General features: G+C 40.8%; 1 protein-coding gene across 1 annotated transcript; it reads left to right on the forward strand.

The window, feature by feature from the left end:
- The first annotated feature begins 6,070 nt into the window (after positions 1-6,070).
- Positions 6,071-6,914, forward strand: LOC131479020 (protein lin-28 homolog A-like). Its single transcript, XM_058659669.1, has one exon. The coding sequence runs from the start codon at positions 6,171-6,173 to the stop codon at positions 6,798-6,800; it is 630 nt and encodes a 209-aa protein (XP_058515652.1). The 5' UTR covers positions 6,071-6,170; the 3' UTR covers positions 6,801-6,914.
- The last annotated feature ends 17,143 nt before the right edge of the window (positions 6,915-24,057 follow it).

The following is a 24,057-nucleotide window of genomic DNA, read 5'->3' on the forward strand; positions in this document are numbered from 1 at the left end:
ATACTTCAAGATGTTCTCTTGACAGAGAAGAGGAATAGCACCTACCAAAACCAAAGGCAAACAGGAAGAATATCCCAGTAAAATGACAACAGAAGACTAAACCAATGAACAACCCATTCCTAAAATGACAGGACCAACGTGCCACCCATATATATTAAACTCTGAATGTAAATGGCCTAAGCTCAATCAAACGTCATAGATAAGCAGACTAGATTAGAAAAACAAAACCCATCCATCTATTTATTGTCTAGAGGAGACACACTTCACCAACAAAAATCAGCAGAAACTTTATCGCACGAGTTTTATTGTTTTATGTTAGTTTCATCTCTTCAAACCACTTTCTTCTGATTAAATCATTCAATGACTCATAGATCATACAATAGCATCATTTTCTTCAAGAATATTCTTGATTTTCATTTCTTCTTCAGCTACACATTAGTCATTTCATAGTATGTGATTTAACTTCATGGTGTTGTTAATTTCTTTTTTCTTCCTGATGTTGATTTTGTTTTGTGGCTCTTCATTCTAGGGGATGTATAGTAGCTGTGTAATGGAGACTGTCATATCTAGTAACATGTTATTTAACTTCATGGCATTGTAAATTTCTATTTTTCTTTTTATTATTCATTTTGTATTATGACTTTTCATTTAAGGGGATGTACAGTAGCTGTGAAATGGAGACTAACATGCAGATGTGAGGATACAATGTAGTATGCATTTCTACTTCCAGGTGAAGATGGACTTACAATGAAACTGTTTACTGTATCTTGACAGTAAGATTCTGGACTCTCCACCATTGTCCATGCCCCAATGATGGACATATGACTGTGTATGAAGAACTATACTTTAGTAACGATCTAGAGGAACTAGGTGGGCGAGGGAATTGGGGAGAGGATAAGGGAAATGCCAGGAGCCTATGGAACTGTATCATGAAAATGATAATAATAATAATAATAATGTAAAAAAAATCTGAAAAAAAAGAAAAGTCACAAAACAAAATCAACAACAGGAAGGGGGAAAAAGAAATTTTCAATGCCATAAAGTTAAATAACATGCTTTTGAATGACTAATGTGTCACTGAAGAAATGAAAATCAAGAAACTTCTTGAAGAATATGATGTCACTGTTTGATCTATGAGACAGTGAAAAACTTAATGTGAAAAACAGACTGTTTTGAAGAAATGAAACTAAAAACAAAAACATCAATATCCATGAGATATTGTTTCTGCTGATCATTTTTGGATGAGTTATTTCTCCTGCTTTTGTTTTCTAAATCTAATTCTTTGGGTTCACTTCCTAAGCTCCCAGTGAGTGCCCCTTCCCACCTGGTTGCTGGTAGAGTTCTGGCCACTGGTGCAGTTCAGATCACCGCTGGCTGAATGCTGCTGGGATATCTGGTCACTGCCACGCCACACCGTTGTTTCTGCTATTTTCTTGTGTCCATCAATCTCCAGGTGCCCTTCTGCCTTTGATCTGTCCTGTCCTATTGCCTGGAATGTACCCTCTCTGCTTCATCTCTTTCTCCATCTGTTTAAATGTGTCTTTACCGTATTGTACCATCTTGATTCTTCTAGCCCTTTCCTTCTTAAACTGATCGACATTTCATATTATGAATATAACACATTTTGTTAAATCATTTGATGAATGAAAAGAAGTTTAAATTAATTACTTGTATGTTCAAATTTTCTCTACCCTTGATCTTTATGACAATGTTGGCTAAGTGACAGTCATGTGTGCTTATCATTCATGATGCAAAGTTGGTGGATGGCAGTGACAAACAGGAACTGCCTTTCCCAGTGCCCCTGTGTCCAAGTGGGAACAGTGACCATGCATTGCCAATGTAATGGGAAAGGAAATATGTGCTGCATGTCTCAGCATGCGAGGCACTCAACACCTGCTGACAGAAAGCAGGGGATATCAGAGCCACAAGGTGGAAATCGTCAGTATTTCTGAGCCAGGAGTTTGAGGAGGTCTCAGGAGGTCTTCTCTTCAAGGAATGACATCGTTTTGTATCAAGTGAGATTTAGGGTCTGTTTGTCAACTTTCCTCGTAAAATCTCCAAAGCCCATCTATTTCAAGTTGCTTCTCCTACCTTTCTACTTTCCTTTCTTGCTGTCTCTTGCTAACTTGGCTTTTCTCTGCTTTATCTCTTGCTTTTCAGTTAGCAAGTCATACTGAATCTCTTATGTGAATAGCCTCTGAATTAATTCTCTGCATTGTAAATGCTCTAATAGGGTAGATCCAGCAGAAGCGAATCAAGGGACTAGGCCAATCCAGTTGAAAGCCTGCAATGCTAATCTATAAGGGATATTTGAAAACCATTGGGTTGTAATGGAGACCAGAGCACCAGGAACCAAAAAAGAACTGTAGTATGCAACTTTACCCCTGAATAAAAGTAGGCCCCCAATAAAACTGTTAACTATACCTTGACAACAAAATAATAGATTCTCTGCCATTGCTTATACCTATAGTGTCATGACACATATAAAGAACAGAATACTGGGGTCTAGACTATAGCTGAAGGCCTATATTATTGTAAAATGCAGGGTTCATAGGAGAGAGGAGAGGGGGCAAGGAAAAAGAGAAGAAAAGGGGGGGAAGGCATATACCTACAAAATTGTAAAGCAGGAAATAACGATTTAAAAATAAAAAAATTATAAGCTCCTGGGAATCACATTCAGATATACCAATAGTTGTCTCAGGGGGAAACTGAGTTGACTGAAAGAAGTACATGGAGAAGCCTTTTGGTGCAGACTGAAACCTTTATGAGACCTAACCTGCTTTGGAAAGCAGCTGGGTTCTGGAAAGGTAGGGCTCTGTGTTTTGCTGAATAGAGATTAGGATTCAGCACTCTCTCTAAACAAATGTTAAACAGACATACAGAAATTATCAGTCTGTAAGCCCTGTGTCCACCATGTATCTTTAGTTCAGTTAACTTTTCTTGCTGTTTCTGGGCTATTTTTGTTTTATTCCATTGATCCTTCTGGCATTCATGCTCCCTGCTGCCTGAGTGATCTTCTGGGAGCACAACTCTCATCTTGTGATGTCTTGCTTTACAGCTCCGAGGCTGCTCAGCTCCTAGGATGAATGGTTTTACATAAGTTAGTCTCCCCACCTTCCAGGAAGAGAGCAGGAGACAAAAACCACTTGAACAGTGCAGGTTATAATGTGGGGAGGTGACACTTGTCACTGGCCATTCCTTCCCTCTGAATCTGCTCATAATGTTCTTTCTTCTGAAATCCCAGCAGGGTCAATAGCCACTCCCTTTTGTAAACTAAAGATCATCATTTCTGTGAAAGCTCTCCTGACCAGAGACTAGACTCTTCTTTATTTCTTCCTTTTTGTTTTCTCTTCCTCTTCAAATCCAGACAGTAGCTGGGAGGCAGAAATGCTTAGATTGTTCTAGTGTTTACTCACGGGTTCATGAGAGTGTGAGACTGTAATGATACCCTTGTTGTAAAGGAAGGCATATATTCCTACTAGGCTGAGCACTTGGCAGTCCACCATGCTTCATGCTTTATGCAAATTGATACTGTAGGCAATTGTTCCCCATTGGCCCTCAAGTTTATGGTGTGTGGAGGATGGGGACCAGGCTCATCCTGTGGAAATAAACACGAGAGCTTAGATGTCTCCTTGGGGTAAAGTAGGGCCCATTTATCCTTTCCTTTTCCTGAATGGTCTTCTCCATTTGGGGGACATAAATCATTGATAGGAAAAAGAAATTAAATGTCTGACAATGAATTTACCTTGCAATGCGAGTAATGTTAATGGAAGAATAAAGCAGGTTTTTCTTATCCAGGAAATTTCTTTGCCATTCTGAGCATGTCCTGAGGCTGGAGAGCAGTTATTTGTCTGGAGTTTATACCTAAAAGAGTTCTTTACATTTGAAGTGTCTCACCACCTGTTCCCACCGCAACTGTTCAAGTAACAGCTCCCAGTTGTCCCACCAATAAACTTAGACCAGGCAGGCTTTAGGACTGAAGATGAATGCCCCTAATTACATAATTTTTGGGATGCTGAGTCTAATTATAAAAGTGTTCTTAAAAATTTATAACCAAAAGGAAATAACTCTAAATAAAGCTTATTTTTGTTTGTGTGATCCCCACACTCTTTGGATCCCACTGGTCTGGCCTTCCCATTGTATTCCCTGGTTAGTAAACCCATCCTGTGCAACCCAAAGAGACTGGGTCCAGTGACACACTACTGAAAATTGTTTACTCGCTTACCGGCAGCAATTTATGTTTTGATAGTAGCAGTCAGACACTGAGGTAGCATAGGCAAATGGTATTTGATTTCTACAAAGCAAACACTTGACCATAAATTTCTACATTGCTAAGATCTCCGTCATCTCTTTCCTAAATAAGGACAAATTCATTATCACTTACTGAACATTTTATCAAAGTAATGGCAAATATACTTGCTTTCTTGTGCTTTCACTATTCACATTCATGAAAGACTAAACTGTGAATCCCAGAACAGCCATGCAAGACACCACAAAGCATCACAGTACTTTTTCCATAAGAGCCTAGAAATCCTGCAAATGTAACTACCAATAGTGACTACCACTTGGATGTAACTGATAAAACATTTATGTGTTTCATAATATGTAACATGTCATGCCTTCAATATACAAAGACACACAATGCAGTGCTTGCATTAATGGTCCCGGCACATTAATGGGTTTTGTTTTTAAGAATTCCATGGCATAGATAACTTACACTTCTATACTTAAAAGTAAACTAATTAGGACCTTTTTTGTTCTTAAGTTGTACCTTCTGAGATTCAAATGCGTTACTTAATTATAAACCTTCATGATTTATGTTCACTTTTCTCCTAATTAATCGCTTTTGGCCTAGACATAACATAGGTGTATGGCTCAGTGAGAACAGATTTTAATTTCCTCTTTGTGATGGTTTGTACAAGAGCTCACTTACCACAATAGGAGATTTTTCCCCCCTCACTGTCAAGGTAGCCGCCAATTTCCTTCCTCAAAATCCTTAGCTAGTACATGGAGTAATTTGAAGCTCACCGGTGGCAAACGAAAGAGGAATCGCCCACTTGTCACACAGCCCTGGGAGTTGGCAGCCTGAGCCATAAGGTTTCACACGATTAAGAAGGGCCCTCGGCTGCTGACACCGAGCTCCAACTGCCCAACTCTGCCTTGACGCTGTGAGGGAGCTTCTCAGGCAACATTCAGAGATGAACTCCACATGCTAGCGCCCCCTGAGGTGTAAATGATTAAAAACACAATTGAAGCCAGAGCACGGGGGAAGCTGTAGAAGGCAGGCCGGTAAAGGACAGGGCAAATGGGACTTTCCAGCAGGAAGATTCTGAAGTTTAGGATGGGGGCTGAGGAGAAGCGTTTGCAGAGTCAACCCCAAAATGTTACCTACATCTTGCTTTTCATCAACACTGATACCCTTGGGTGTTTTTGAAGTGACTCCTCCATTGAGATTCCGCTGATGTTGTCTCCATCTTGCCTGCCTTTGAACACGGATGGCTGTTTCCCGCTGTGAAGGGCAGCAGGTTCCTGGATGCTCTCAGTAAACTTAGTAAAGAATGCAGCCCAGGGGATTCAGCTGGTTCCACCTATGCTAAGAAAGGCGATTTCTTTCTTTTTTTTTTTTTTTACAGCATCTGGTTTCACTTTGTGCTTTCTGAGAAAACTCCATATAAGAGAAAAAACATATATTTCTTGTGAAACAGAGCTTTGTGTGGCATGGGTGAGAGTACAAGGGTGTCTATGGCATTGGTGGCTGCCATTGGCTGAGACTCTGGAACTAGATGCCTCATTACATTCATGACACTGCAGTTTCCCTCAATGCTAAGGGGTAATGAAAGCATACTGCTTCTCTAATCACTTCCTTAATCACTTCACATCTTAAGGACTAAGGACCATTTCCCTTTCTGATTGTAACTCTTTTCAGTGTGTCTATTAACTACTGTATTAGGATGTTTTGTACATGTATTTTGCTAGGTAGCTAAAATATCAGTATATTGGCATGTTAGAGTCAGGCAGATATGAGTGCTGTATTTTAAAAACATATGTTTATTTTGGTGCGGGGGAAGATGTAGCTGCTTCTTCTTCGAACCACCCCTTTGCCTCCGGACTTCTCTGGGGCCAGCAGCCGCCCGACCAGGGGCCCGGGGCCGCGGGCTCTGCCGACGATCATGGGCTCCGTGTCCAACCAGCAGTTTGCAGGTGGCTGCACCAAGGCGGCGGAGAAGGCGCCCGAGGAGGCGCCGGAGGACGCGGCCCGTGCGGCGGACGAGCCGCAGCTGCTGCACGGGGCCGGCATCTGTAAGTGGTTCAACGTGCGCATGGGGTTCGGCTTCCTGTCCATGACCGCCCGCGCAGGGGTCGCGCTCGACCCCCCGGTGGACGTCTTTGTGCACCAGAGTAAGCTGCACATGGAGGGCTTCCGGAGCCTGAAAGATGGGGAAGCAGTGGAGTTCACCTTCAAGAAGTCTGCCAAGGGCCTGGAATCCATCCGCGTCACTGGGCCCGGGGGAGTGTTCTGCATTGGGAGTGAGAGGCGGCCAAAGGGGAAGAACCTACAGAAGCGCAGATCTAAAGGAGACAGGTGCTACAACTGTGGAGGCCTAGACCATCATGCCAAGGAATGCAAGCTGCCACCCCAACCCAAGAAATGCCACTTCTGCCAGAGCATCAGCCATATGGTAGCCTCGTGTCCCCTGAAGGCCCAGCAGACCCCCAGCTCCCAGGGAAAGCCAGCCTACTTCCGGGAGGATGAAGAAGAGATCCACAGCCCTGCCCTGCTCCCTGAGGCCCAGAATTGAGCCCCAGTGGGTGGGGGCTGTCCTGCTAGCAGGAAGTTTCAAAGAGCAGGCATCAAATGCAGAGTGGAGAAAGTGGGGATAGGGTGGGTTGGGGGTAGCTGACACTGCCATGAACCTCAGGCTGGGATTCACAGCATCACCCCTTTTTCCCTCTTGGTGGGAGGAAGGAGTGAGGCAAAGGAATTCCAACCATGTTGTATCCAAATGCAAGTAAGGGGCTTTGGGGTGGGGTATCACCCTATAACTTGCTTGCTTTATCTGGGGCTCCTCCTCCAAAATCTCCCGCTTCAGGAAGCAGCCTAAATGGGGAAGTTATTTTCCTCTCAAGGAAGGATAAGGAAGAATACTTTCCTCTCCAGGGTGCAAAAATTGGCTGTGGGATCAGATTATGGGACCTGTCCCACAAGCCTCTGCCTTCTGTGGGGCCTCTTGGGGGTAAGGCAGAGTTTTTCCATATCTTGTTAATTCATAATCCAAGTAGTGGGTTGTGATGACCTGCCCACCCAAAACAAAACAAAAAAGCAGGGGTGTGGTAATGAGGGGAACAGCTGCAGACCCTCACCCTGTTCTGGGCCAATGTGATTAATTTATTTGCTCCCCTGGGTAAACTGTACCTTGGGTCCCACTTTCTCCACGATGCCAACTGCACTAACTGTGCGAACGACGTATCTTGTGCATTTTAACTTTTTTTTCTTAATATAAATATTCTGGTTTTGTATTTTTGTATATTTTAATCTAAGGCCCTCCTTCCTGCACTGTGTTCTCAGGTACATGAGCAATCTCAGGGATAAGTCCGCAGCAGCTCCGGGTCTGCACAGCAGGAAGAGTTTTTATTGTTTTTTTTTATCATCACAGAGAGCAACTATTTGGAGTGCACAGCCTGTTGAACTACCTCATTTTGCCAATTAGAGCTGGCTTGTTTGCCATAGTGTCCTCTTGAGCCCCTCCACCTTGAAAATGCTTCCTGGGATGTTAATTGGGTTGCCCCGGGGGCTTGATCTCCTCCTTCTGGAAGATTGGAAATTAGTCTGAACAGGAAAAGGTGGTGTAGAGAACAGGTTGAGCAGGGTGGAAAGCCCACAGAGGAAGCCATGGTTGGGCTTACCAGATCCTAGCACCGCAGATCTTGGCTTTATATACCAAATCCATCCTTCGGCAGATTAGGTCAGGCACACAACAGAGTGTGTGTGCACATGTGTCCATGCATGTGTGTAACAAAAAGAAAAGAGTTGATAAGGATGAATTTGAAAACCAAAAACCCTGTTCTCATTCTATGCTGTCCTGCCAGGACTGAAAACCCTTAACCTTCCCAAATTCTTGGCTTCCAGGGATATAAGGGAGGGCCTCTGTGGCAACCGGAGCCAGTGTCCTGCCCTATGTCAGTAGATAACTATTGGTAACTAAAGGAGAAAAAGGGGGTTTCGTTTACATGCTGAGAGATCACCACAAGCCTACCTCACTGTTGAAACGGGACAAATGCAATAGGGTGCATTGGATTGTGTGTGTCTGATCCCGGGTTCCTGTCTCCCCCACATGTTGCCCCCCTTTAGTTATTTGGGCTTGGTAGGACTTCAGTGAGTCTCTGAGTTGCTGATTGCTAGGTGGCCTAGTTTTGTGTAAATATAATGTGTTGGTCTTTCTCCATGTTCTTTTGGGGTTGTATTGTTTACAAACTTCTTTTTGTATTGAGAGAAAAGTAGCCAAAGCGGCTTTGACAGAAGGTTCTGCACCAAGCCAGAGGATCTAACACACAAGGGGGTCTCAAGCCATCTTTGCTTTTGTGTTTCCCCCACCTCTATCCTATTTTGGATCTTCTATCCTTAAAATGTGATGCCTACTCTTCCCCTCTTCTCCATTCCTCCACCCACAAAAGGAAACCCTACACATTTAACACAAATTCTTGGGGGTGTCTCCACACCCCTAAAGGATTTGCCAAAATCCTAAAGAAAATCCCTCGTTCCCAACCACCTGAGTCAAGGCCGTTTCCTTATGTGTGATTCACATGCCAAAAATTTAAGGCACTGATGTCTTTGGGTGAATCAAGCCTACTTCATTTGTATCCTAAAAAAGAGAAGCAACCGGGGACCTTCTGTGCAGAAAGTGGGGTTTGGAGACCAAGAAGGGAACTATGAATGAATGTATTTCCAACTCAGGAACTTTAATGCAGGTGCAAGAAACTTATGTCAAAGTGGCCACAAGATTATTTGATAGGAGACGGACGAATGTAACTCCATGTTTACTGCTAGAAACCAAAGCTTTGTGTGAAATCTTGAATTTATGGGGAGGGAGGGTAGGAAAGCTTGTATCGTTTCAAGGTCTCCTCATTACTAACTTGCAGGAGACTAAGCTTCCTGGGCTTGGGGGACCCCATCCCTGGGGTTCGTGTATTTGAAGGTTGATTTTTTTTTCTGTACTGGATGATTTTTGCTGTACTTTCAATTTTCTAATCACCTTGTAACACATATACTGACTTCCCCACCCCTTCTCCTTTCCCTGGGAAAATAACATTGAATAAATCAAGACTTATTGGTACCTAAAAAAAAAAAAAACAAAAAACAAACAAAAAAAAACATATGTTTATTTGAGAGGGAGAGACAGAGACAGGCAGACAAAAAGAGAGAGAGCGCTACCATATGCTGCTTCACTCCTCAAATGTCCACAGCAGCAAGAATTGACCTAGAGCCATTAAGGAGTGGCAGAAACCCAATGTGAAGCCATTATTTTGGCCTCCTGTGGTCTGCATTAGCAGGAGCTGGAGCTGACCATTGGACTTAGGCACATCGGGACCGGACAGAGGCAATTCATCAGCATCTTAACTGCTAGGTGGAACACCAGCTACCTTTCTGTAATTTTCTAGCTGCGTGATCCTTGGCCAGTTCTGTGGACATCATCATTATTGTTCATGTGGAAATATTAATGCCTAATTTGTCAGGTCATGAAAATTAATGGGAAAATATAATCCAGTAGGTATACATAATAGCATTATCATATTAAAAATTCTGTTTTTTCAAACATTATGCTTTCAGAACAGTTTCCAGTACATGGCAAAATTGAAAGAAAGGTGTAGAGATGTTCTATACACGTATACGCGCTAGTAACTTCTCCCCTGATCACATCTACAGTCAGAGTGGTACATGTGTTGCAGTTGATGAATATGTACTGATACATCATTATCATTCAAAATACTGTTTAAGTTAGGGCACACTGTTGGTGCTATGAATTCTATGTGTTTTGGCAAATTTATAATAACGATTTATCCACCATCATATTATAGAATAATTTCACTGCCTTAAGAACCCTATGTGGTACCAGTTGATTCTTGTTAGCCCCTGGTAACTGTATGTTTTCGACTGTCTCCATAACTCCTTTTTAAGCATAATACCTTGTTGGAATCTGAATGTAACCTTTCCTGTTCTTTTGATTATGCATTCAATTTCTTCCATGTCTTTTCATGGTCTAATAGGCAATTTCTTTTAGTGTTGGATAATTATATTCCATTGTTTGAATGAATCAGTTTAGTTATGCATTTAGCTACTGAAGGACACATACATGTTGTAATTTCTGAAACAATACAACTTAACAATGAGCAAATTTTGGCTTTAATGATAGGAACATTGCAGTCATATTATATAACACTTTGCTGAACACTTTTATACTTATATTTTCCTATTCAGGTATACAAACCTAGTGAATTTGACAGAGTAGTTTATTTTTTTAAACATCTTTTTAAGAATTGGAACTTGGGAACTGGTGTAGTGGTATAGCAGCCTAATCCTTCTCCTGTGGTGTTAGCATCCTATACGGGCACTAGTTCTCTTCCGGCTGCTCCACTTCCAATCCAGCTCCCTGCTTATGGGCTGGAAATCAGAAGAGGGTGTCTCAAATCTGTAGGCTCATGCACCCACATGGAGGATCTGGAAGAAGCTCCTGGTTTCTGGATTCACACTGGTCCAGCTTTGGTTGTTGTTGCTTCTAGGGAATGAACTGGCAGATGGGATATCTCTATGCCTCTCCTTCTCTGTAAGTTCTTCCTTTAAATGAAAATAAATAAATCTTTTTAAAGAAAAGAATTGGGATGTGGGAAATCAAGGAAGCAAATTTGAAGTCGCACAGTTTATTACTGAGGAGTATACTGGCATTCAAAGATCCAAGATTTGTTCAAAGAAACATAGAAACTAGAGAGGAAAATTGTAAGCCATATCTCAAAGTTTAGTTCTACTGGTATTAGTCATCTTGAAAATTGAGATTTTCTTGCTTTATTTATTTTACATGTAATACATTTCAGTCCTATATGGTAGGTTAAGGTTAAATCGTGTCTGTAAATTGCTTCTCAGCCTCCCACAAGAAACAGACCTAATTCTCCTAATCCTCTTCTTTTTCAGTGTGACCTCAGTGACTCACTCCTCTAAAACAGTTATTTTACTGAGACACAATCAGCATACAGTAAGCTCTAGACATTTCAAGCACACACTCAAGTTTTCATCTTTGAACCCTCTCTCAGAAAATGAATGTGAGAAATAAACCCACCAATCACCAATATTTCTTTCTTTTTCTTTTAAAGATTTATTTTTATTGAAAAGGCAGCTCTACAGAGAGGAGATGAAGAGAAAGATGTTCCTGACTGCTGGTTCACTCCCCAAGTAGCCATATCCAAAGCCAGGAGCCAGGAACTTCTTCTGGATCTCCCATGTGGGTTCAGGGTCCCAAGGCTTTGTGCCATTCTCCACTGCTTTTCCAGGCCACAAGCAGGGAGCTGGAAGGGAAGTGGAGAAGCAGGGATACAAACTGTATGGGATCCTGGTGCTTGAAGGAAGAGGATTAGCAAACTGAGCCATCGCGCTGGGCATACGCCCACATTCTCTTAGGCCAGTTGTAGTATCCTCATCTCTGTAACACCCCTCATTGCATATGTCCTTAGGCAACTGTAGCGTGCTTTCTGGCTTTCTGAATTAGTTTTATTTTCTAAAATTCTACATAAATGGATTTATAAAACATATGAACTATATGGACTCACTTCTTTTACTCAGTAAAACTATTTTGATGATTACGTATCTTGTGTGTATTAATAATTCATTTCTTTTAATTGCTGAAGAGTATTTTGTAACATAATTATAACGTACACAGGATTTGGTGGAGAGACAATTATGTCATTTGCAAATACCAACAATTGAACTTAAAATCTAGGTGCCTTCTTCACTTTCTAATGTAACGTCTAGGATCGCCTATTCATAAAGTTGCTGCAGGCTAACTTGTTAGCGTCCAATAAAGTAAACTTCATACTTTTCACAGCTCTTAATAGTGAAAACAAAAGGAAGTAAAAAGCAACATAATTTCAGCTTGGTTTTTGTCTCATCAGTCACCTGCCTTGGAAATCCCAAGTCATTACACTGACATTTGTCTATTCTGAAGCCCTACGTTGAAAAGCTCTTAGGGGAGTCCATATCACATGTGGAATACTTAAGGAGCTTCTGTTGTTCCAGGTTCAACTGGTTGTGTCTTAGACCAGCAATGAGCTAAGTGGGCCTTGAGCCTGAGTCCTGCTGCAGGGCTAAGTTGCTTGTGTGACATTGCCTTGCCTTCAGGTTAATGGGAAGAAATGCTGTGTTTGCTTTAAGTAAGGTTTGAAATGATTTGTTATGCAATACTAGCTATCTGAAACACCATGTATTTTATAGCATCTTTCTAGATCTCTTGCTCATCTTGTTAGAGTACTTTCTCTGAAAAGTTTTAGGATACTCTTGGATTGTAAACATGTGAGACTTTGTGTTACTAAAGCCACATTTACTTTTTACTATGTTTAAATAATAAAGCTGATAATTTACAAAAGTGTAAGCCTGAAGTCAAATCAGTCTATTGCACTTATCCCCGAGTCACTAAACTCTTCTTTCAAAAACGTTTTGTTAATATAAAGAGAACAGATTGTACGCATTCTATATTTTCAGGAAGTTAACCACATTTTCCTTATTCTGCTTCCCCTCCATATCCCTCTTCAAACTTAATTTTTTTTTTTATTTTTTAAAGAGAACAGATTTCATGCATTTCATAGATCACAATTTAAAAAAAAAAAAACTATCCTTCCTCAACTCTTCTCCTTCCATCTATACAATTCTTTCCTTTTCCATAAATTGCAACAGTATCTTCTTAGAAGCCAGAGGAGAAAACATCTTTTCTGTGCCTTCAGTTTCTAACCCTGCTCCTAGCTGCTTAGAGCTGCTGTTAGCTATGGTTTGGCCAATGCATTTTTTATTATCTACAGAACTGTTTTCCAGTGCTTTGAAATACAAAGCCACAGGAAATCTAAACAATACAGACTGAATTTTAGTCTTATTTGGACATTACAAAGAACTTTAACGTCCACAAATGACTGGAATTCAATTCAAACACAATCTAATAGAAATAATGGTGTCTTTTAAAATCGTTTTAATTAATTTGAAACGTAAAGTAACAAGGGTGAGAGATTTGCTGCCGCTGCTTTACTCCCCAGATTCCTGCATCAGCCAGGAGTAGGCCAGGCTGAAGTCAGCGTCTGGAAATGTCAGCTGGATTCCCATGTGGCTGGTACGAACCTATGGACTTGGTTATCCCTTACTGCCTCCAAGGTGTATTAGCAGGAAGCTGGACTGGATGTAGAGGTGGGAATGGATTCTAGGCACTCTGATATGTGTTCTAAGCAGCATCTTAAACTGGGTGTACTGTGACACCTGACCCATTAAAATTATTTTTTGAGCAACTGACAATCCAATGGCTGTATCTTTCATGGGAGTCACAGAGCATGGTGGCTAAATAACAACAGAAATGCTTTTAAATCAATTTTAGTTTTTGTTAATAGAACAGGTGATGTAAAGTTTTTATTTGACAATAGGTTTATTGCAAACTATTTTTGGAAGAAAAACCTTTTGTGGGTAGACCAGATCCTGTGCCTCGTAATTGTCTTATAAGATCTGCGTAACGGGATAGTCAAAACTGAGCAAAGAACACGAAGATTGTCTGAAACACTTTAAATTTCACAAAGAAGTTACCAGGTAGAAGGGGACAAGTGCAGTGACTGATCTTCCTGACAAAATGTCAATATCTTAACAATGGCTATGAAAGCTTGGTGACCCTAAGCATCTTACAGAACAAAGAAGTTGATAGAAAAAGGTGAAACTGTTAAAGGGGGAAATATAAGGAACACAAAAGAAAGATGACAAGGTGACAAGTTAAACATAATCCGCAGAATAAGAAACGTCAGAAGCCTCCTCCGCAGTACACCTACAAACACCTGCCCTTTTATTAATACATAAAAGAGGGCCCCTCGCTGTAACTCCTTGCCTTCCTGGATAGAGAGAAACCAGGTGCCTAGGCAGTGTGAGGGTCCACTTGGGACAGACTTACTGGACAATACATCTAACAAGTTGCATTTTACCTTAACTCTCTTTGATTTGCTACCTCCAAATTTTGGTATTGAAGTCTTCCAACTCTATTCCATTTCTCCTTCTATTGTTGCACTTGAAAAGTCGCTAAAGAACTAATAGATTAAAATCAACATATCATATCTCCTGAGTAATCCCATTGTGTTCTGAGGAAAAATGGTAGGGGGATTGCCTTGACTTGAAAACTTCTAATTGAAACCAACTTTGAAGAGACAGAGAAATAATCGGCTACATATGGCATGCTTTCCATAAGCATATGAGATCCTAGCCGAAGTTTCCATCTATTCTGATTTTTGAAGCTCTTTTATGTCTCTGACCGAGCTTCCGTGGAGGGCATTCAGTGGTCCCAAGTACTTCACCTCTTGCTTGGTCTACCATGCAGGTGGGAGAGCCTTTTATTCTAAGCATTTCTTTCTGTCTAAAAAAAAATATTCAGGCTAATAAGAATAACATAATTGAGTTATTCTAGCCTAAACTAGGAAATGAAATAGTTAAACAAGGTTCGGAGGAAGAAAAATTTTTCAATGAAGTAATAAAAGAAAGAGCTGAATAATTTGGAGTGAGAGCAACAAATACCTTCTTAATGAATATAATTTGTATGAAAATTACAGTTACTTTCCAGACATCAGATACAGATGACTACTTTAATGATCTCTCAGTCTTAGGACATTGTCATTATTGTTTAAAACAAGATCCTCCTTTACTTTTTCCATTTTATTCCCAAATCTCATTCCCATTTCATTTCTCCACAGGTAACTAGTCCAACAGATTATATATGGGTATTCTTTTCTTGGCACACATTCTTGCAAAATGCATAATTTGCATACATTCAATTTACATGAATGACATGGCATGTATTTAAATCTATTTTAAAGTTTTCTTTCATTCAGGACTGTCTTTTAAGATTTGTTCATGATCCTGTGTGAACATACATCTAACCCCTTTCCTCTAAGCAGCACACAGTGTGTTTTCTCTATGTCCTCTCCCAGTGCTGTGCACCCAAGTGGCCTCAAGCAGCATTACTATAATGATACTGAAGTCAATACTACGTACAGGAAGGACTATGTACAGGGATTATATGAGAATTTCTTGTGAACTCTATTCCCAGGGCTAGAATTGCTGGTAATAAGCGAGAATATACATTAGGGGTGCTTTTGGCCACTTTTTCTTATACGTCAGGTTGATATTATATCTCTTATTACATTTTAGAAGTGTATCAATGAAAGAGTCAGATAATAAATGAGATTCCCACTATTACTGAGAGAAGAGTGGACTTTGGGAATTAACTTTCCTTTTCTGAGTACAGCAGTCTGCTGTATTCTTTTTACAGCAGCACATTGCCTCCACAAATTTGTTCAACCCTGAAATAGGAATGTGTTAGATTACAGTCACAACATTGCCTTTCCTGAAGCCTAACGGTTTCTCCTTTGTGAATATGGTGAAGCAGCAAGATATGGGAGATACGAGTTTTATGTTGGTTGACTCAAACTCTAGGATTCTCTGTTTTTTAGAGGACTAGAAACTGTCTTGCAGCAAAATCAAGCAAATGACTGCACTGTGCTGAGACAGATCTTGAGGGGATTGCTAGAATGATCAGCTTGTGAAGGTCCATCAAGGCAGAGGAAATCAACATTTTTAGAAAGATTTCTGTGTTTATTTGAAACTCAAAGTTACATAAAGACAGGGAGAGGGAGAAAGAGAGATCTTCCACTTACACATTTCTACTCAAAGTGCTTCACAGACCAGGGCTTAGCCAGGTTGAAGCCAGGAACTCTATTCGAGTATCCCCTGCGGATGGCGTGGGCTCAAACACTTGGGCCATGGTGAACTGCTTTTCCTAGGCCATTATCAGGGAGCCAGATTAGAAGTAAAATACCTAGGACTCTAACTGGCATCCATGTGGGATGCTGGTATTGAAAGAGGCAGCATTAGTTGTTATCTCACAACACTGGTCCAGCAGTCATCTTTAGATTGGCATCTCTTGTAGTGCAGACATTGGAAGACCCAGTAAAAAGGATCAGAGACTGGGCCTAGCATGGTAGCGTAGCGGCTAAAGTCTTCACCTTGCACACGCTGGGATCCTATATGCGTGTCGGTTCTGAATACTTCCCATCCAGCTCTTTGCTTGTGGCCTGGGAAAGCAGTCGAAGACAGCCCGAAACCTTGGGACCTTGCACCCACGTGGGAGATCTGGAAGAAGCTCCTGGCTCCTGACTTCCAGCTCCAATCGTTGCGGCCACTAAGGGAGTAAATTAGCAGATGGAAGATCTTCCTCTCTGTCTCTCCTCCTCTCTGTAAATCTGTCTTTCCAATAAAAATAAATAAATCTTTAAAAAAAAAGGGGGGGGATCAGGGACTTGTTGAAGGGCAAGGTATCCTTTAATCTGCTCAGAAGAGAAAGTAATGAAAATCTTCTCAAGGACAATTTCCTCAAAAATATTTTATAAAAATTTAATGATGCCTAACCTGAGTGCCCAATCACACTTTGTAGTTCATACATTTTATCTACACTGCTTTGTTTATTTTTAATGTTGTTCTGAACACTGTCCCTATATCCTTCTAACGCTATCAAATGACAGCCCCAGTGGCCATGCTGCAATACTTCTGTTATCAACATGAGATTGTCAATTCTCAAGAAGGCCTAACTCAGCCATTCCAGGAATTCTCACACAGACTGTTCTTTTACAAGGACTTTGAACCTTGATACTGAGTCAGAGAACCCACTTACAAGGGAACATGCACACTATTATTCACAACGCAAACTTTTTTCATGCATAGCAGTGATTGCTTTCAACTTGAGAGAGGAGGAAGGAGAGCATTCTTAATTTCCTGTAGTGTGTGTTTGGGAGCAGGAAGTTTTAAACACAGCAAAGTTTTATCTATGACATTGTGAACCTCTCACCCAGTGGCTTTTGATACATCACCTTCTATCTCATCCTGTGACTTGTAGTACAGTTTCCTCCATGACTATTGGGACAACCAGCCCCTATACCATCATATTTTTGAACAAAATCAGTATGTTTCACCCATTGTATCTTCAAGTTTTGAACTCCCCAATCAAACATGGATCACAAATATTCCAGAAACATGGACAGACTTTTTTCTTAACATTCCCTGAACTCTACACTATAGCTAAATTGGGTAGTATTTACATTGTAGAAAATGTTGGAAGAATCTAGAGATGATTTCAAAATTCAGGAGAGTGTGTCTATAGATATGTAAACATTGCAGAATTTTTATATGAAACTTGAGCTGCCTCAAATATTGTCATCCATAGGAGTCCTGGAACGAATCCCCTGCAGATGTTGAGGGATGACTGTGTCACAAAAATGATGGACCAAATGTCTTTTTCAGAGCCTATAAAACAAGCATTAGGAAGCGGAGTTAACAAATATACCAGGTAAGAATTTTAGCAGGAAAAGTCTCTTAGCTTCCAACAATTCTCATGTTTTTATTTTTCATACTTTGTCTAATGAAAAAGCAGTGAGCTTATTTTGGGCAGAAGTCTCAGTTTTAGATGCTCTGTTTGCAGCAAACAGCGTTTTTTTTTTTTTTTTAAAGATTTATTCATTTTATTACAGCCAGATATACACAGAGGAGGAGAGACAGAGAGGAAGATCTTCCGTCTGATGATTCACTCCCCAAGGGAGCCGCAACGGGCCGGTGCGCGCAGATCCGAAGCCGGGAACCTGGAACCTCTTCCGGGTCTCCCACGCGGGTGCAGCGTCCCAATGCATTGGGCCGTCCTCAACTGCTTTCCCAGGCCACAAGCAGGGAGCTGGATGGGAAGTGGAGCAGCCGGGATTAGAACCGGTGCCCATACGGGATCCCGGGGCTTTCAAGGCGAGGACTTTAGCCGCTAGGCCACACCGCCGGGCCCCAAACAGCGTTTTGTATTGGGAATACAACGACTCCTCTGGGATTTCTTTGGACTAGAAAAATCCCATAGGCATTGTCTAGTCCAAAAATTATTTACCTAACAAGAAAATGCAATCAACAAGGGGACTTGAGGATACCATGCTTCTAATTGGACCTATTTTCTAAATTGAGCGATTAAGAACATACAATGCTATTTTCTTGCACCTCTGCACTTCTTTTTGTGCATACATTGAAGTTCTGTTCTAAGAAGCGAAGTGAATCATAGGAATGCCTTTATGGACTCTTTGTTGCATGATCTAAGAAGACATGGGGATTCCTTGCAGCAGGTTAGTTCAGAGAGCAGTATTCTGAGTCAGTACAGATGCTGGGTCCAACCCTCAGGGTTGGTGGTTCAGCAGGTCTGAACATTTGTATTTCTGACAAGTTCCCAGATGATGTCCGTGTGACTGATTTGGCAGCCACACTTGTTGAACCAATCCTATAGAAGAGTCTTAGCTCATGTTTGAGGCAGCCATCTGTAACTCTCCATGTCTGCCTTGTCATGACCTTGGATTTCAGACTTTAGACGGTTTTATCTTCTGTCAATAATCATCACACCAAAGAGGCAATCAATAACACAGGAAATGGAGAATAGGGCGAACTCACAGTTTTCTATGAATTCTTCCCCTCTTCATTATTCAGAATTATAGACTCCAGGCCACATTCAGCTCAGAACCATCGAAAAAAACTGCGTATGGTTCATCAGTAATTTTCAGCAGATTCCAACAAATACAGCTCACAAATCAGAATACAGATATGAATTAATGCTTCTTTCTTTCTTCCAGGAATAGTTGGTATTTATTTATTTACTTTCTACATGTAACTCTTGAGACAATCTCATTAGACTCATTTATTTTGATCTCCATTTTGTGTACAAACAAAAAAAGAGAAAAAGAAGTGTCTTGAAGTTTTTCAAAACAGAAGTTGATGAAGCAAACATATGTTTTTTTTTTTTTTATCTGCCTGAAATATATTATACTGGTTAACCACAAAACACCCTTTTCTTTGCCTATGTTCTGTAAAGTGGGCCTATCTGTAGGTATGATGTGGGAATAAGTAAGATAGCCGACTTACTGAATACTACCAAGGAGGGACATGCTGTGGCTACACAATATGAAATATTGTGAAAATATTTGAGATGATACTCTCTTTTTCTACAGGAAATGCTACAATCTATTGATTTGTGATTATTATCTATTTTACTTTGCATTTATGCTCTCTCAAGAGTCCTTTTTATGTACTTGTAGCTATGCATTCCCATTACCTTGCTGATATTCAAGGAACTGCTCAAATTTGTTTGAACTGTAATGTATAATCCATTAGGGAGACATGCAGGTACTACTGGAGAGACATGAAAAGAGACCTTACCTTTGGCCTTGAGTTCCAGCTTGGCTCTGCTGCTGTTCGCTGTGACCCACAGGGTCAGTGTTGATTGTTTTCGCATCTGATAGGATCAGGTTTCATTACAAATATTCAATTTTTCTCCACTGCAATGCAGAACAAATGATTTTTAAATTCACAACTCCACATTTTTGTGAAATGGGATGTGTGGCAAGAATGCAAGACAATACCATTACAGATAAATCTCTTAATTGCAGCAAGTGCAAAAATGAACAGAATGTAGGCTATTTCACTCACTATGTGTAGGCATAAATAGTTGTAGATAAACTGGCTATAAATCCACCTCATACTCTTACTCAAGAAAGCACTTCAGAATGCAGGTGAGTGAACATGATGACGCTGTCACAAGCATTCCCTGGCATCTCATTCAATTTATTTATTTACTTGTTTGTTTTTAAAGATTTATTTATTTTTATTGCAAAGGCAGATACACATAGAGGAGAGACAGGGAGGAAGATCTTCCATCCGATGGTTCACTCCCCAAGGGAGCACAACGGCCAGTGCTATGCCGATCTGAAGCCGGGAACCTGGAACCTCTTCTGGGTCTCCCACACGGGTGCAGGGTCCCAAAGCTTTGGGCCGTCCTCGACTGCTTTCCCAGGCCACAAGCAGGGAACTGGATGGGAAGTGGAGCAGCAGGGATTAGAACCGGCACCCATATGGGATCCTGGCGGGTTCAAGGAGAGGACTTTAGCCGCTAGGCCACGCTGCCGGGCCCGACTCCATCATTTCTTGCACTGAATCCTGAGAGACATGGGTTAGGGCACTTTTTGACCCTTCCGGCTGCTGAAGATTATTTTTTATGAGTGCTGTATCTTGGATACAGGGCTGCCCAATGATGCATTGGTGCCTACTTCCTTTTAATAGGGAAGCATTTATGTTAAGCAATATGTTTTCATGTTTACACTCAGAGTTTCTCCTTATTTATCTTCTTTTGGGATTACTAACAGCTTCCCTGGGGGAGTTTTTAGAAAATGTTTGTAATCTCTACAAGGCAATATTTGTGTAAACAGTTTGATCACTTAGTATTTATTCTATTTATCCTGGCACAAAGGCTTCAAAAACAGGATATTCCCCTTAAGTCTTATTTTAGTTATAATGTGGCAAATTACAAGCAAGCTTTTACAATATTTTGCATGGAAGTCTTGGAATTTCCACAGCTTATGTTCTGAGCCAACAAAAATACACAAAGATTGAGTGCAGGGAGTTTTTGAATTCAGTCAATTTCCTTCACAAGTTTTTTTTTTTTCGTCGGGGGGGACAGATATACTTGCTAACAGGGTAATGAATTTCAAGCATGATTTGGAAATAGAAAGTTGACTTTTGTGAATTCAGAAGAAAAAAACAATAAAAATGGTTTACATGTAATGATATCAAATTGCAGGAAAGGGTGATGCCTGAATTATCTACAGGGTTTTCCTGGCATGTCTCCGGTCAGAGGAAGACCAAATATGGTGTGGGAATGATCTGAAGTGAGGCTGTTTTGAAAGAGGGCTGTGTGCTAGCGTAGAAAGTACACCTGGGGTAGAATCGGGAAACTTAACTTCTACTCCTTGTTTTCCTTATCGAGCTGTGGGTCTTCAAGTCAATCAGTGAATCAATCTAACCCTTAATTCGCATCCCACTCCTTTTAGTGGAAATAAAAAAACAGATACTCTACGTATTCCCTAGCAATGTCAGGAGACTCATATGGCACAAAGTGCCCTGAACAACTTTTACAATTATAAAGTACATTTCCTATATAAAGCATGTTTAGAACGTCTTTCTATAAGTCAATCTTTGAGCAAACAATGCTCTGATGACATAGCAAGACTAATTGCAGCACTTTTGCTTGTCAGTAATGGTGTTTTATTACTAATATTACTAATATTTACTTACATTTCTATAACTTACCTGGTTCTTTGGCACAATTTCAATGAATATGAGGATACTTCAAAAGAGCCTATGGGATAATGAATTTTAAAAATAAGTTTACTGGGCCTGGTGGCATGGCCTAGTGGCTAAGGTTCTCGCCTTCAATGTGCTGGGATCCCATTTGGTCGCTGGTTCTAATCCCGGCAGCTCCACTTCCTCTCTGTCTCTCCTCCTCTCTGTATATCTGACTTTGTAATAAAAATAAAAATAAATCTTAAAAAAAAAAAGATTAAAAAAGAATAAGTTTATTTTGGGCCCGGCGCGATAATGTGGTTAAGGTCTTCGCCTTGCATGCGCCGGGATCCCATCTGGGCACCGGTTCTATTCCCAGCAGCTCCACTTCCCATCCAGCTCCCTGCTCGATGCCTGGAAACGCAGTTGAGGGTGGCCCAAAGACTTTGGGACCCTGCATCTGCGTGGGAGACCCGGAAGAGGTTCCAGGTTCCCGGCTTCGGATTGGCTCAGCTCCAGCTGTTGCGGCCTCTTGGGGAGTGAACCATCGGATGGAAGATCTTCCTCTCTGTCTCTCCTCTTTGTATATCTGCCTTTTCAATAAATAAATAAATAAATATTAAAAAAAAAACAGTTTACTTCGGTGCAAAACGTTTTTTTGAAGCCATGTATAGTTTTTTATACTATGCATTTTCTATGGTCTTTTTGGAAGACTCTTCTTATTAATGATCCTGCTTTAGGATATGAGGGTGGTGTACTGAGTGGCTAAGATCCCATTAGGATTGACTACTCCATTCTGCTCTCCTACCAAAGTTCAGTGAGCTCCTGCAGAGAACATCTTTCCACTATGAAGCTGGACCAGAAGATAATGACAGTCAAGCTTGTCCTGAAAACTCTTTCCCTTGTTTATGTCAAGTCCTTCCATTATTCATTATCTCTGCATCTCTGTACAGTCATTATGAGCCAATTACACATCTCTCAAGACTTTCACTGTGCATTCCAGAATTGAAAGTCATTCATCTTCAAGTCCCTGCCATTGTTTGCCTTCTCAAAACCTTCCTTTCAGCTCTTAATCTACTGAGTGCCTGACCTAGTTGAGTAATACTCCACTGCAGCCTTGAATGATGCCATCCCCACAGGCTTTGTGTTCTACAGAAGCCTCTTGCTTCTCATTGTAACTTTCAAAACATTTTTGTTCTCTACCACCACCTAAAGCCAATGTCCTTTAACCTCCCTAGCCTTCTGTTGACCCTACTTAATTCTTCAGTGATTTGGACACCTGTTTCAGTCTCTTCTTCTCTACTTATTTTCATCTCAAAGCAAATGTTCAAAGGTACTTTTTTCAGGAGGTGGGAGGGAGTGTAGTGTCTATGCTGTAATTAAATGGTAGAAAATATTTGTTACTGGCTTTATTTACCAGACTTTGAAATCCATTCCCTAATTATATGAGCTGTTCAGACAAAAATATCACACATTTGATTTAGAGTGGTTTTCTCACATAGTATTCACTCCCTTTCTTCTTTCTCGGTATTTTTTTGCCCTTGTCCACTGATGTCTCAGGAAATATCCTAAGTTCCTTCTCAAATGTAAACAAATATTTTATAATTATTTCAGAAGGAGAAGGGATCTCTATATTTTTATCTCCTTAATGCCTTCATGCTGCTGAAGTTGTATTCATTAGGGATGAGGATATACTGTGGAATGGGAATTACTGAGTTCTCTTCCAAGGATATCCCACTGAGATCAATCAGAAGCAGTTCTAAGAACACGAAAAGGTTACACATTTGGGGCTTAGGGGCTCCACTGATTTTTCTTCTCCGTTCCAACAAGAACCAAAAAGAATTGCTTTTCTGGAGTGACAGTCTTAAGCTCCCAGAGAGAATCTGAGAAAGATTCTCCCATAATATCTGGCCATCCCTTTGCTTCTCAGGTGCTTTCAGCAGATTTCTGAATGCTCAGCTTAAGTCATGACAGTATTTAAAATTCAAAGGTGATCTTGAATGTGGTGCTTGATGATTATAGGTATAGGCAGAGAAATGAGTGAGACTTGGAGTTATCTGCAATATTCATGATGTTGGAATGGAACTGAATCTCCCTGGCTCTGGGTCATTGAAATGGCAACATGAATGTGCGGAGGGAAGATGCATCCTTCCAATAGACAGTAACAGAGGCACTTGGCATGATGTGGTATAGCAGGTAGAGAAATGGGAGGAAGAGGTGCTGCCATTGAGATTCAGTTTCTGCTATTTCATGATCTTTGTCAGCTTGTTTATCTAACCTTCTTGGAGCCTCTGTTTCCTGAACCCTACCATGAAGATAAAGCACTCACCTTGCTTCTCTGATGAGGTTGCCAGGAAGCACAAAGGAGACGCTCTGAAGGCACTTAGGACAACTCTGTAAGCAGTTATGCAGATGGTAAGTGTTATTAGTAAGGGAAAAGAAAATCCTGTGCTACTGTCACAGAAAACATGCATTAATTGATTTTATATCACTACCTTGGCACTTGGGCAGATAGAGTGTCAGATTTGGTCATGTGTAAAACTGGTTAAAACTTCATCAAAAAGGTGAACTCTGTAGAAAAATAAAGCCCATGTTGGAAACAGTAAGTAATAAGCCAATGTGAAGATAAAATGTTTTTCTGTAGGCAAGAAATGGAAATT

Source organism: Ochotona princeps, chromosome 2, assembly GCF_030435755.1.
Source record: "Ochotona princeps isolate mOchPri1 chromosome 2, mOchPri1.hap1, whole genome shotgun sequence".
Taxonomy (NCBI): domain Eukaryota; kingdom Metazoa; phylum Chordata; class Mammalia; order Lagomorpha; family Ochotonidae; genus Ochotona; species Ochotona princeps.

What these genes read in the sequence shown, in the direction of transcription:
- LOC131479020 (XM_058659669.1), top strand. Translation starts at nt 6,171, where the DNA reads ATGGGCTCCGTGTCCAACCAGCAGTTTGCAGGTGGCTGCACCAAGGCG.